The sequence below is a fragment of the Petaurus breviceps genome, unplaced genomic scaffold (genome assembly GCF_028583685.1).
Source record: "Petaurus breviceps papuanus isolate PSGF00001 unplaced genomic scaffold, PetGlider_PUasm1.0 458, whole genome shotgun sequence".
Taxonomy (NCBI): domain Eukaryota; kingdom Metazoa; phylum Chordata; class Mammalia; order Diprotodontia; family Petauridae; genus Petaurus; species Petaurus breviceps.
The window spans coordinates 1,049,531-1,065,377 of NW_027186345.1; the positions used below are offsets into that span (position 1 = coordinate 1,049,531).

The 15,847-nt window shown below is 32.9% G+C and overlaps 1 protein-coding gene across 1 annotated transcript in view; it reads right to left on the reverse strand.

Moving 5' to 3' along the window:
* Positions 1–287: 287 nt before the first annotated feature.
* The window catches only part of TMEM170B (transmembrane protein 170B), a 40,881-nt gene continuing 25,321 nt past the window's right edge, over positions 288–15,847 (reverse strand). The window contains exons 2-3 of the mRNA XM_069101355.1: positions 10,690–10,860; positions 288–7,804 (exon numbers count right to left, since the gene is read on the reverse strand). Coding sequence (XP_068957456.1) covers positions 7,674–7,804; positions 10,690–10,860 — 302 coding nt within the window. The 3' untranslated portion in view covers positions 288–7,673. The remainder of the gene's footprint in view (positions 7,805–10,689; positions 10,861–15,847) is intronic.

Below are 15,847 nucleotides of genomic sequence, written 5' to 3' on the forward strand. Positions count from 1 at the left end.
CTAACAAAGCCTCTACTGCTATAGAAGTCTTTAATTGTGTAGTACGTGTTTAATGAAATCCTTAAGTGAAGACCAATTTGGCCTATTCATAATTTACTTTGAGCCAATATTTGTCAAAACTAACCCTACATCTTCTTTTAGTTATTCCCAATCCAGTCAATATGTCTTGTTCTAGAAAACTCAGAAAATGGCAGGGATAGAAAAATGATGTCTCAGTGCATTATTGCCGAGTAAAGCTTTACTCCTTTCCCTCACATTAACATGAAAATAAAAGTACCAGATAAGGCTTTTAAAGACAGGTTTATTTATAAGTGCATGAAATTGAATACCCAAAGTTTATTAAAATACTGTATATTACAAAGTTTTAATCCAATAAATCTGTAATGACATTTAAGTGCTGGATTCATTTATAACAGTTGTTTGTCCATGTTATTAAAGAGTTCACCCTGTATATTACAAATGACAAGTACCATATATGGATCCCAGAAATGGTCTTATGATTAGACACTGGGTGATACAAATTGTGCATCTTTGCTTTAAAGCAATAAAGTACAACCTGCAACCTGTCTTTGCAGAACAACTTTCTATAACCAAAATAATTTGCATATGTTTATTGCTGCCCTTTGAAGAAAATGGGAGTGCAAAGAACTTAAAATGAACATCTAAGACCATACTAAGATGTTTACTGAAATTAAAATACATAAAATTCACTGCAAAATTTTTATTGTCCAAGAAATTATACTATATACATAATGAGGTTTATACATGAATAGGGAAATTAAAAAATTGTTTTTATAAAATTAAAAATCAATAGTATACAATATTTACAACTTCAGTTATGTATCATAAACATAAACTTTTACCATCCTTCAAATTAATTTAAACTGTATATGTAAACATGCAGTATACATACACTCATATAGTGTAGGTTATATTCTTAACTGGAGGGGAAAACCATTTTCACATAATGTAGGGTATTTCCAAAGATGTATTTGTTTTTACAGCATTAAATTACTTCTTAGCTTTTATTGTCCCTATCCATAAGCTTCACAGTACATCAAAAATCTTTATAAGAAAAATAAATCCCTGATGATAAACTTATTTCTAAGGGTTACATAAAATGTCTGCCCCAGGAGTTCAATATAAAACTAACACTGCCACACTAGATTCTCTCATTGGCAATAAGAATAAAATAAGAATCTACATTTGATTTTCTTGGCTACATTCTTCCCCATCAACCTGGTAGAGAAAAGCACAAAGATAAAGAGTAAAAAAATGAAAACTCAAAGAAAGTATCTCTCCACTATCATGGTCCTTACATTATAGACAATGGCAAAGATAATTAATAACCCCCAAATCAGATTGGTAGTAGTAGAAGAATCATGTTGCCAAGGATTTTATTCTCTACAGATTTGGTTCAATTTCTTGATATCATACCTCATTATTCTATCTTAAAGCACAAGTAACTTGAGCAAGTCCTATTAATCCCTTCTTGGTCCTGAATCCAGTAAATTCACTTTGCAAATATGTCCTAACTCTTAGAAGGCACTAAGACACCATTTAGCACTGAAAACAGAAGAATAATTTGCTAAATGATTCTTTAGTGGTCTCAGAATTAACACAGTTTTAAAGTGAGCCTTTTACTGGTCCTATCAGCACTTCTACACTGTTACAATTTAAATATATAGATTTTTACTGAAGCTACGTAAGGTTTAGTTTTTTTTCTAGGATGATTAAAATCTGAGACTAGCACTTACTGTTACAATAATCTGAATTCAAACATGTTACTAAATGAAAATTGTATAGAATTTCAAACACCTAAATAATGTTCTGCTTAATGAAGACTACATGCATGTTAATGCAATGACTAACAGTGGAAGAAGTTATTTTCAATCCTACATGGCAAAAATTCATCCAGTACAAAAAATCCAGTTCTAAAAAATATTTCCAGCAATCACTTTCTTAGAATAGCATTTTATCAAAGATAAATGCCATCTGTAAAAGCATCATTCAAAAAACTTTCAACTTAGAAAGTAATCTTTTTTTAATTCAGGGAAGTCAATATATTTTGATTTCTATGAAGATCCTTAAAAATATTTCATTCCAAAGACACATGACAATGATTACTAACAACTTCTATTACACACAAAATAAAAATGTTCCTTATTTATCAGTAGTATTTTCAATTGTTGTAGATCCAGTGAAAATTTAGAAAAACCAATAGAGAGTAATAATTGGGAAAATAAAAATATAAAATAATGCAATTAGAGGCATAACAATTAAGAAATTTAGATAATTGTAAATTACAAGCAGTAGCTCTATGCTTAGGCATCGCATTCTTAATTTCACTTACAATACATATTTCCTGAAAAGGATGCAGTCATTTGGACATAAAGAATATACTGGGTTAATATGCAAATTTAAAATATATATAAATGATTCACAAAATTGATTTTCCTACAGTATTTTTGTCCTAAAAACAACAGATACATAGCAAGAAGGCTATGTGGTACATATAATTACACATAATCAAATTAAAACAAAATTTCCAGCTAGGGGACTTTAAATAGCAAAATTGACCTCAATAATACCCTCAAAGGGTATAAAAAGTTGTACCTGTGTAAACTTATATAAATAGTAAAGTGAGTTCATTAATTTTAGGGCAAAAGAAAATTATAGTCATTAAATCAACTTCAGTGTTTCCACTAAATTAATGTAAAATGTATTCGCATATCTAACAAATTATAGTGAAACATTAAAAAATTAAGTATTATTCCCCAAAAGGAATTTGATAATAGATCAAGTAACTTAATCAGTATCCGTATTTAATCTTGACAATAAAAATACTGTATTCCCTAAAAATGGAGACTATCAAAGGGAAATGTGACATTTGATATCATTAGAAGGTAGAACTTGATAATCTAAGATCCCTCCCACTGCTTACATATTTAAAGTCTATAACCTTAGTACAAGTCTTTAGTGTTGACTCTGTGGAAAGGCTGAATGAAATTTAATTTGATGTATATAATATATTAGGAGCATTTGAATAACACAAAGAAAAACAAAATGATTCCTTTTGCTACAAAATAGTACAAAACATTTGAAAATCTTTATTGTAGTATATTTACTCACATAATTTCTTCTTTTCCCCTCAATTTCACTCTAAAATGTTAGGGAGTTAAGAACTGGAGGTGAGGGGAAATTCTGAGAATACTTGGATCCTGGTTCATTGCTACTGTCAACAATTTTTATTCAGTCTAAAATTCTTACTCCTTTATATTAAACATGGATTTACTCACCCACAGTTAAAGGGTAATTAAGTGTCATACTTATTTGGGATATAATCCTCTCAATATTTTTTCATCAGTTCTTTGCTGCTTAGGGCAAAATACTGCTTTAAGTAAGGTTAGTCAAAAAGCAAAAGAAATTTGCAAAATCATGCTTATTTTTAGAACTTACTTTTAAAATAATGTTTCCTTTGGATGCGCAAAAATAATCTATTTCCTTTCAAGTGTCAAGCTTAGGACTGAACTACTTTTTTTTTTTTTTGACAGAACTACGTTTAATTCAGGAAAAGGAGGTAGCTCCTAACCCCCAATTCACTGCTCGTGTCTTCCTTCATAACTGGCAGTACATACGAAGGTGCTTTTATAAAATCTCACCTTCAGTGAGGAGGAAAACAGAGATAAGGAGATAAAAGTACAAGGAGATGGTAGGGTTAAGAGTTAATTAGTTCTAAAATCCTTCCACTCCAGCCAGTGGACAACCCTTATTTCACTTTTTGTCTGCCCTGGAAAAAAAGAAAAGGACATTCTACTTAAAGAGTGTTTGCTGGTAATGATGGGTCCTTCAAAGTAATATTAGAAGCTAGAAGGGAAAGGTGTCAATGAATAAACAGATCCTTCTCGAGATGCTTGTGGGAAGAATATGCCAAAAGGAAAAAGGAGGTAAGCAACTAAATTTGAAAAAGTTGTAACAAACCCAAATGGTATTTCTTGGAAATTACAAATGACCATTAATTCTTGGCAATGCCTCTATCTCACTTATAATGAGAATGTGGAATTATATTTGATACTAGATAAACTGGAAAAATGAGAATTTGGAGACAAAAAGGAGTGGGACTCCAGGATATCATCCACACCTTTTTTGAACTTGGAACTATCTTGTTGTATTTTCAATGGACTTGCCCTTTTAAAAAGAAAGTAATGGTTAATAAATCATCCTCCTTCTTTTCTTTTCAAATTAAAATAACAATTATGGCTAACAGTCATGTATCACTTTTTTGTAAACTGCCTCATTCTATCCTCACAACTCTATGAAGCTGGTTATACAAATTGTTTAACTTCTTTAATCCTCACTTAAAATCATGAAGAAAGCTCTAATAAAGTAGATTTTGACTTAAAAATAGAATAACTGAAGAATAAGTTAGTGAGATAAAGAGAAATTCATGAACTAAAATTATATCTGCCATAAAGTATACAGAAAGCATAACTATTACAAACCCTTTGACCTTTCCTTATCATTGGTAACCAAAAAGAACCTTCCCAAGGGGTAAGTTATTTAATGTAACTCATCATTAACTTGATCATCAGCCCTAATAGACAACAATAAACTAGAACAGTTTTATAGAGTGAGTTTTGCCTATGGGGCAGAAGAAAGACTGATTTAATACTTGGTAATAATAGACTGCTTAGATAGGAACACCCTCTTCATAATAAACAAAATTTCCAAACATTTGTGAAAAGGGAGTGTAAAATGCAAAGAATACAATTCAAATTGGAGGATCTCTGAGGAGTGGGAATAAGGGAAACATAGATACTCAATTTAAAAGGTACAAGCTGTAGGAAAACGAAGATGTGAGCAAGTAAAATAAAGATGCTTTTGCTCTATCATGAAAACAACCTCTTGCCACTACTAATTCAGGAAATGTTTTCAAAGTACAAACATCTCAACTAAATTCAAGCAATTCTGAAAGTTTTAACTCAACTGATTCACTAGTCAAATTATCCACTAGAACATGCTCCTGTGTTTAAGAAACAATTTTTAAAAGACTCTTCAATTACAGCAGCCTTAATTTGTTATATAACACATTAAAACCTCTATGGGAGACAAACAGCTAAAAACTGTCACCACAGACAAATGGCTATTAGGACAGCTGACAAACACACTAATCATCTGCTTTAAAAAACACTAAACGTAAGTTTCACAAAATCACAGCAGAAATCACAACTGATGATATAGCAAAATAAACATAACTAAAAATGGGGAAAAAGCATATCTAAAACATCTTGGTAATGAGATGACCACAATATCCCTATACAATAAACATATCCAATTATATTTCTACACTACAATAAAAACATGAACTTGAAAACCTCTTTGGTCTGTTTCATAAATTCATCTAGATTAATATTATTTTTTATTATAGAGCATATGACCTTAATAAGCATGTTACATGTGATCATCCTTAAATTAAAAGTGAAAATGCATTAAAACAAGCTAATTTTCTGTGTTATGTTTTAAGAAAAACTAACTTCAAAATGTGACTTGTGATATCTATTAAAATTGGGGACTTATTTTCATTCATTTTTAGAATCACAAACATAAACAACATATATTCTATCTTAAAGAGAAGAAAAGCCCTTTCTAATGTACTTAGAAAATTTATTTTAGGTTAGTATGCCTAAAAGGGGCACATCTCTATAATTAAGAGAATATAAGGGGAGGCAGCAGGGAACACTGGACTGGGAGTCAAAAGACCTGGATTAGTTCTGGCTTTATCATTAATGGTAACTGCAACCAAGAACAAGTCACATAATTTTTTCATCTATAATAATCGAGGTTTGCTTAGATGATCATTAAATTCCTTTTAGCTCTAATAATCTATCAAAATAAATTTTCATCTACTATTATGCTAAAGTATTTCTATTTATAGATCAGACTCATATGTTCCATTTCTACAGATTCCTAAACTACAGGGTTAAGACAGTTCTACCCCCGAACAATTATGCTCACATAAATTATTAAATTTCTAATTTATCTTCCTTCTGCTCAGATTTTTGATGACTTGGATTCTGAGGAGGGTTAGAATAAAGATCACTTTTTTCAGTCTTGGATGGGGTTTCTACTAAGCTTACACCCAAACTGAACTACATCATGGTCAGAATGCAATGCTTAAATAATTTGGGAGATTATCGATCATTTTATATCTCCTAGAATTTACCTCTTTTCAATGGTACAGAATATTTCAGTAGGAGGCAGATTTAAGTTCTGTCATCTTCCCATTTTCCTTATTTTCTAACCCCCTAGAAACAATCACTTAAATTCTAAAGTCTTTTAAACTGTTTTGTACTAAAGACATGTCTCACATGCATACCACCTTAATCCTTGAACTTGAAAAAAGAAACAAATCTTAAAACACTTGACTGTCACACCGAAAATACAAGCTCAATTCAATAATGGGTTAAGCAGACAGAAATCACAATTTTTCAATTCTATTATTGATAATATTGTATTTAGCAGAATTATGATGCTGCCATATAGTCCAAACATGATCCCCACCCCCACCTCCCACCTCTATTCTTTACTCATCTACAATGAGGTCTTTTTCCCCCACTGCCTAATTTAGGCTATGTGTTACAGTTAATGCTTCTGAATGAAAAACTTTTAAAATGATGTTAAAAATAAAGATTTAACTGCAACAAGTAGTGTAATCCCACTGCAATACTAGGAAAGAAAAGCTTTCCTATGAGATACATAGCAAATACTTTCTTTAGAAGGGTGAAGGTATGCAACATGCATTTCAGATTTTTTTTACAAAATTTATAAGAAACAGTTCAAATTATATTTTTGTGCATACACAAACTGTAATCCATGTCTGACTAACAAAGTCTCCAACTTCTGGATATAAATTGATAGAATATATATATATATATATATGTATATATATACATATATATTTGTGAGGGAAAACCATTAAAAGAGATTTATTTCAGATAGTGAAAAATGTACCACACAGATCTAATTTATGAGTCTTCAAAGTGATTTAGAGCTTTCCATGAAGTATTTTTTCACATAAATTAACGCAAATCACAATTATTCCTAGACAGTTATACTAGATCCCTACATCTCTGTAATGCTCAATATTAAAAATCAAGTAATATGTACCCATATTGAATGGGTATTCAGCATTCTTATTGGGATTTAGTATTAGAAAAGTTAGTATTACTATTTTACCTGAATTCATGTGAAAGATGTTCACAGCGATCCTACTTCTACACTTGCAAATCATCCACATGATAAATGTTTAAAAAAAATTCAAGTTTGGCACATATCAGTTCTTCAGAAATGTCCCTGGACTTTATCATAACACTGTTAAGAATAATGATCATCACCCATGTTACCCTGATTGGCAGCTAAACAAGGTGCTGTTTTCTTGTAGCTTCCTTCACATCCAGTGGAACAGTTGCACCTTGCCTGGGACAGAGGCACGTAAGGTGCGATGCAGTAAGTAGTGCCACAGTTTGGACACTAGAGGGCAGTCTTTTCCCACAGCTCCAGGCCTCTAGACGGGAAGGGCACAATTCACATTCTCATACAATTTCTTATCCACTTGCCACTGGAACTATCTTCAGGGAATCTGCACGTGCATTTCCTTATATCAACTGAGAAGTTCAAAGTGTTGCAAGGATCCTCGAAAAGGAGATGATTAATGTCAGTACAGTCTGTCCAACCCCTAACACCAAGGCTTCCAAGGGAGCCATGTTTTTCCCTGCTACTCTATAAATGCCAGCTACTGCTGCACCTACAAGAGAAAGAAGTAAAATGATGTGTTAATTTATTAAATAATGATATATGTAGGTCCAATTATAATTTAATTTAATTTTATTCATTCATAGAACAAAACATTAGTTTCCAATTAGAGTTTAAACCGTAAATAACTGGCAAAAGGCCTTAATCTTTCTACTAATGTTTCAACTCTACAGGTTCGAAAGACAAGTTTTTCTCCTAGACTTCAAGACCTATGATTACAAAACCATACCATAGATTTTAAATTGGAAAAGACTGGAGACAATCTAGCATACCACCCTGATTTTATAACTGAGGCCCAATGAGTTTAATTGATATGCCCACAGAGTCACAGAACTACAAAGTGGCTACCAGAATTTGAACCCAGGTCTTGATTCCCAAAATCTAGTGCTATTTAAACTAAACCACACTATCTGTTTTAAATAAAAGCTGATGTAGTAGTTTTGGATTGTCATTACAAACAAAACCCTAAATGAATACTACATTACCAAAGACAGTGTTCAAACATTTTGAAATTTATATATGTTAAAAAGAAACTACGATTTAACTGATTTGGGTGAATCTTTCTACTGATGCCAACCAAAAATCAATGCCTTAGTAGAAAGTCTTCACGAATTTTTATGGCAAAAAAAGTCTATCTGATGGCCAATCACCCTCTCTGAACTTAAGCTACTCCTTAAAGGGGGAACATTGGAGGAAGAGAAGTGGTAGAATTAATGACAATTTGCTTCCAGGTCCATATTAGAAGACTTTTTTAGTTAAGTGGACCTGCTAATTTTTTAATTCATTTGACATATAGTCTTCAAGTGCCTCAAGCTTACTCATTCAAATATGAGTAAATTTTAAGTATCACAATACTTCATATCACATATTTCTTTAAAAGTAGATAATTTACATATACTGTGACAGCTTAGTTAACTATAACATTCATTCCACTAACCACATGAGTGTCACAGTAAGAGCACTGGATTTTGAGTCAGGCAGTTCTTTGTTCAGATATCTGCTCTGTGACTTACTTGATATCTATGTGTGACCCTTCAGCAAGTCAACTCATCTGATCCTAAGTTTGCTCATTGACAAAAATGAGGATTCTAATCCTTGCAGAGTTATAAGACCCATTAAAGTAATGCATACAAAGAACTTCATAACCAAGAAGTATTGTATCAGTGCAGTGAATTAAGAGTCAAATGACCTAGGTTGTTGCTAGCCCTCACACTGCCACTGCTTAGGCCTATGCCCTCTCCAAGTTACACAAGGAAAGAATAATTACTATATTAAAATTTCCTAAAGCATCAAATTCAATTAAAACTGAAGTCTGAAAACAATATTTTGTGCTTTTTAAAAAAAATCCAATAAAGAACTCGGAGCAACTGGTAACCATATTCCCTGCCTCTTCAAGACAAAAATAAGATGGGGCTCCTTTAGAGGATAAGAATTTAAGTGAGCAGTTTTCACTTTTCCAAAGATTTGTTTATTAAAGGTATCTCGCTATCTAGCGGTAGTTCAAGCATTAGTATAAGCTCAATAGTAATTTAGTAAAACATGATCAAGTTCAGTATGTTTTTGAAACTTCAATGAAGTTTCTGAAGAGGTGACTCAAGGAACTCAGCATACTGAGGTGAATTCAGGTAACAAAACTAAGCAAAGTTTAGTTTTACATAAGTTAAAAATATATCAACATGATTCTCCACTTTCTATTCAATTAAGTCTAAATTTCTTAGTGTGACACTCAAGAACACTAAACAATATAGCTCCAACCAAACTTTAACTATTCTCCCTATGCTGAAATATGTCATATACTGGCTTAACTCCACCATTCTCAAATATGTTTTCCTGCTTCTGAGGCAATGCAGACGTTGCTTCCCTTGCTTATAGTGGCATTAATCCCCCATTTTCATTTGTAGAACACTAAGCCATCCTTGGAGGTCCATCTCAAATTAGTGAAGTCTTTCCTGATTGCCCGTACCAGGATATAACCTCACTGCCATCAACTATTCCAGCATGCTATAATAATCTCTTACCACTTATCACATTCTTCCTAACATTGTAGTTATTTGAGCCTCTTTCCTACCTCTATTCCTGCCTCTTTCCTTCACATCCATTAGGATGGGAACTGTGTCTTATTTTTGTACCCCTGGTAGTGTTTAGCATAATGTGTTGCAATGCAGATATTCAATAAATATCTGATTTGAACAAATAACATAAAGGCTTTTTTTTGACAGTCCCTACAATTCAATGAGCTAATTTATCTTTCCCATTATAACATGAAACTTTAATTTTAAGACAAAAGTTGGAAGAAGAATTCTATGTGCATTTGTATCTTTCACAGAAACAAGTGATTCATTCTGAGTTACACAGTTATCAGTGGCACAAATCCTTGAATTCCTGATCTAACATTTCTCCCAGAAGCATAACTATTTACTGAGCTCCCCTAAAGTTTCAGGTTTCGGGTTTAAACATCTCTGGTCTGGAGGAATAACAAATATATACAGCCATAGCCCCAGTTCAATGTTCCTATTTCCCCTAGGATCAAAGTTTATTGGGAGGTCAACAACCCTACTCCAGAGCTAAAAAATAAATTATATGTAAAATACTGTACTATTAGAAGGACATTAAAACTGAACATTATAGTCATGTCAAAATCTTTTAAATTGTAAGGTTAAGGGGCGACCAGGTGGCTCAGCAAGTAAGAGCACTGGCTCCAGTGTCAGGATGACCTGGATCAAATCCGGGCTCAGATACTCAGCACCACACCCAGAAATAACTGGCCCTGTAACCTTGAGCAAGTTACTTAACCCGATTGCTTTAAAAAAAAAAAAAAAAGAAAAATTTAAAAAAAAATTGTAAGGTTAAATTGTATTTTTACACAAACCAACTTACTGGTTATCATTGCTCCTGTTATGGAAGCCAGAAATCCGATGCTGACCACAATGACAGAGATGACTCTTCCCTGCCTATGTCTCTGTAGCATGACAAACATCAACACTCCTGCAGCACCATGGACAAAGAGAGAAGAGAAGAGAGCCCACAGAAAAATCCAGTACCACATCTCTGAAAAGAAAATCAAAACACTGTTAATGTTGCTAAATGATCTGATACAAAATAAGTATTTTAAAGTTGAAGATACAAAATTAACTCAAAAGTACCAAATAAAAATATATGTAAAGCGCTTTTCAAATTTTAAACTGTTAGTTATTATTACCATATACATCCTTATTTACTAATTTCTATTACTGTAAAAGTAGATTTTTTTATTATTTTCTTGTTCTCTTTTTACAAAAATAGAAATGATGAAATATTTGGAAATCAACCTACTTCAGAATATAAAAGAACAAGTATAAAAAACAAAATAAAAGACAAATAGCTGGGGGGACAGTCAATGCTATTGGATAGCAAAATTTCAACAATCCATAAATCAATCTACATATTTACTATGATGTCAATCAAAATACAGAGGCCTTCAGTAATGAACTTGACCAAATCTTAATAAAATTTATATAGAAAAACCAATTCACAAGAATGTCATGAGACACACTGAAGAGAAAAGTTAATGAAGGTTTAAAATACACACTTTAAAATGTATTATGGGGAAGCTAGGTGGCACAGTGATAGAACACTGGCCCTGGAGTAAGGAGGACCTGAGTTCAAATCCAGCCTAGACTTAACACTTACTAGCTGTGAGACCTTGGGCAAGTCACTTAACCCCAATTGCCCTGCCTTCTCCTCTCCAAAAAGAAAAAGAAAAAGAAAAAAGTATTACAAAGTGGTTATTATCAAAACTATATGGATATGGGGAAAACAAAGAAATATATCAATGAAATAATAGATATGCCATCCATCCAACCAAACAAATACAAAAGATTTTTTCATAAACCTACAGAAAATAATATTTCCCTAAATTCCCCAAAGTTTCCCCAAAATCCCAAATTCCCAAAAATTCCATCCTTAGACCATGTGCTAAAACAGGGAAAGCTATGTAAGCCTGGCTGTCAGGGCCTTTTTTGGTCCTACAATGTGTAAACTTTAGATAAACTCCAGATACCTGCAGTAAAATAAGCAGAACTCCAAGGTTGCTGATAACTTTGAGACTATATAGCTATGTTAACGAACTAATCCCAGGTGTGGTAGATGTGGGTAAGAGTTAAGTCTGTCCCCCACCAAAACCCTACAGGGGTGGGGAACCTGAAGCCTTGAGGTGATATGTGACCCTCTAGGTCCTTGACTGAATCCAAACCTCACAGAACAAAAGTGCTTTACGATTTGCCAAAGTACTTTCCTCAGAGCACTGTGAAGGAAATACCATAAGAAGAAATTTGTTCTACCCTAGAAAAGACTCCAAACTCCTGCCCCTTGAGCACTCTTTTGTCTTCTAAGGGTCCATAATGCTCCAGTGCTCCCATCATAAGTGATTTTCCCCCTCTCATTCTCTTCTCCATACTGCCTTGCCTTACTCCATGACCCCATCTCCCTCCAATATACCATCTGCTTCAGTACCCCTCACCCTTTTGTCAACTGTCTCTGTACTTTTTGAGCTGTTCACCCTGTACCCTCTGTGCTTTATTAAAGTGTGAATGAAGAAGCATTAATGACCACTGCCATCATGGTCTTTCCCAGCAAGTATCCAAAAAACAAATGTGCCTGACCTATTTCATAATTCCATAAATTAATTAGCAATTCAAGTATAAAACGAATAAATGGCAACAAGAAACTTTAAAAAGAGATGACATATTGATAAGCATTTGGGAAAAGGTCAATTTCATTAATAATGAAAAATATAAAAATAAAAAACAACTCTGTGGTACTACTTCATACTCATCAAATTGACAAAAATAATTAAAAGAAATAAAACTTGAATCTGGTACATTTGTAAAGAAAACAGGCACACCTGTACATTTCTAATGAAATCACAAACTTGCAGCATCTTTTTCAGAAAGCAATCTGGCAGCATGCAGTATGAGTTAGAAAAATGATCATCCCCTATCACCCAGTAATTCAAATGCTAAGAAAGTATTAAAACCAAAAAGAGCTATTTGTTCTAAGAGTTTAAGAATGGTTGCCATATCAATGGCATTCTGCTTTTTACTACTGTAAGAAACCTCCAAAGATTGTGTGAAATATTTTAAATTCATCAATATAATTAAGATTTTGGCACTTTATCTATTTCTATCAACTGCAGTTTTGCTTCCTATTGCTAGCGCAGCACCCTTGGCATTTGTCATTGTTTTATTTGTGTCTTCCATGACAAATGCAGTATTTTTAAGTGGGCATGCTTGTATGATGATCAGAATATATAGCTCTTAAATGATACCAAAATTATTTTTTTAGTCATAAAATACACTTCCTTTTCTCCCCTCTTTTCTCAACATCAAACAAACCAGTTACAGAAACTGTAGTAAAAGCCATGATCACCAAGAACAGAGATGTCAAACAGGAGGACCATAGGCCCACTCCCTAGTGGGGAAGAACTAGAATAAAATGTAACTAACTAGAAAATGTTCAACACAATAAATATATAATATAGATAATGGTGATATGTGATTTTCTAGGTCAATATGTGGCATTACTGATGATTTTATTTGAATTTGACACCACTAGCTCAGAAAATCAAAGGGCCCAATAAATCAAGGCCTGATTTATATCATTTGCCAATTCCTGAGGCATTAAATTCTCACACCAAAAATGCTCCAGCATAGCCCAGTAGCCATCCCTTCAAAGGCTTAAGAAGGCCTACCAAGTACCCCTAATAACTTTTTATTCCAAAGTTTCTTTAACTAGTCTTCATCATGCATTATGTGTGATTTTAAGTGCACTCCCTAAGAGTGCTTTTAATTACATTTCTCATATTCTTACTGATTTGGAGTATGTTTTCAAATGCTTGTTTATAATTTGCATTTCCTTTGAAAGGTATTTGTTCATAGCCCTGGAACCCTTTATCAAGGGAACAGTTTTTGATCTTAAGTGAGGAAGACCTGAATTAAAATTTGACCTCAGACACCTGCTAGCTATGTTGATTCTGGGAATGTCACTTATGTTTGCCTCAGTTTCCTCATCTGTAAAATGGGTATACCTGCTTCCCAAGGTTGTTTTGAGGATCAAATGGGATAATAATTATAAAGTTGGTTAGTCGTTGTCCTCCTGTTTTTACTCAAAGCGGACCAAAATTACCTTCCTAAGTCGAGATAAAGGTACGATGTGTCCAACTGTGGGTAAGCAGACCAATATGAACTTGGGAAGCACGACAACAGGTCAGGCACAAATAGTCTATATGAACACCTGGAGTGGAGATGGCTCTAAATTTGTGCATCTCACGTTTCTTTTGAGCTACTGCAATTCTGTTTTGCTTACAAAAAAAACTATAAAGTGCTTAACTGTTAGCTGTCATTATTTGACACTTGGATCAAATCCCTATATACTTTGAATTCCATGATTTTATAGGTGATAATGTAACCATTTTCCTAACTACACAGATTGTTTTTATTCGATCTTCATTGTCTTCATGAATTTTTCAAAAGTTATGTAATTAAAATTGTGTATTTTTTCCTTTATTATTTCTTTTAAGAATTCTATTAACCATAGTTAGGAAAGGTAGGAAGCACACTTTAAGTCAGAGAAATGGAGCCAGATAACCTACACTCAAATTCTAGCCCTACTAATTATTACTTGTGTGACAACTATCAAGTCACCACAATTTGTGGCCTCAGTATTCTCTTCTGCAAAATAAGAGAATTGGAACTCTAAACTCCTTCGAGATCTAAATCTAAGCTTCTATGATCCTATGACCTTTTCTTTATGCTTTTTTTTTTAAATTCAGGCTACAAATCCACTTTCAGTTTGGTGTGATAAATGGGATAAGAGATTGGTCTAAGCTAGGTGTTCTTAACCTTTGTTCTTAACCTTTTTTGTATTATGGCTCCCCTCTGGTAGTCTGATGAAACCTAAGGATCATTTCTTAGATTGCTTTTAAATGCATAAAATAAAAATACACAGAATTATAACAGAAATAAAAAAATAAGTTCACAGACTCGAAATTAAGCATCCCTCCCTAGAATTGTTTTCCAGTTTCTTTATGGATTCTTGTCAAAAAGTCAGTCTTTTTCTCAGTAATTGTTTCTAACTTTATGAAACATTGGGCTTTTGTTCTTGGTTTCTTCTTTTTCTTGTCTGTTCCAACTTTTCTGTTTTTAATCAGTATCAGTTTTGAGGTCTGGTAATGTCTCCTTCATACACTCATTTTCCTTGAAATGTTTTTTTTTTGTACCTCCAAATTAATTTTAATATTATTTATAGTTCCATGAGGTATTCCCTTGGAAATGTAACTAATATAGCATTAAAAATGCAAGTTAATTTAATTTGTATTGCCATTTTATAATGGCCCAGTCTAAGCAAAAATAGTATCTATCTTTGCAGTTATGTAAGCTTTTTTATTTCTAGTTTTCTAGTTGTAATCATGTAAATACTGTGTCTTGATATGCTAGCTTCTAGACATTTTATACACTTTATAAAGAACTTGTAATAAAATTTCTCTACCAATTCATCCTTCTCTATTAGTTTCTTAGAAGACTTCTGGAATTTTTTTAAGTATACCATAATGCCATCTGTAAATAGTAACAATTCTGTCTCTTCTTTGTCAATTCCTATTTTAATTTTGTTCTTTTATATAATAAGTCAAATAATAAGAAAGAATAAAAAGAGAACATCCTTGCTTTACTCTTGCTTGTACTTGGAAAGCTTCTGGCATTCCTCCACTACAAATAATAATGAGCTTTTGGTTTAATGAGTGACTTTGGGGGAGAAAGGGGCTTAACATAAATAAGTGTTGTAATTTTGCCAAGAGTTATTATCTGCATCACTTGAAATAATAATCATGAGGCTTTATGTTGTTTCTGTTTTTGATTATGCTAATTGTTTTCCTAATGATAAGACATCTTGTCAAAACAAAGAGAGATATGAGAAGTCTCTCCCCTCAAGAGGTTTATAATCTAGCTAAGGAAGATATGTACCTACATAAACAAAAGCTAAGTGATGGGGGGTGAGAGGG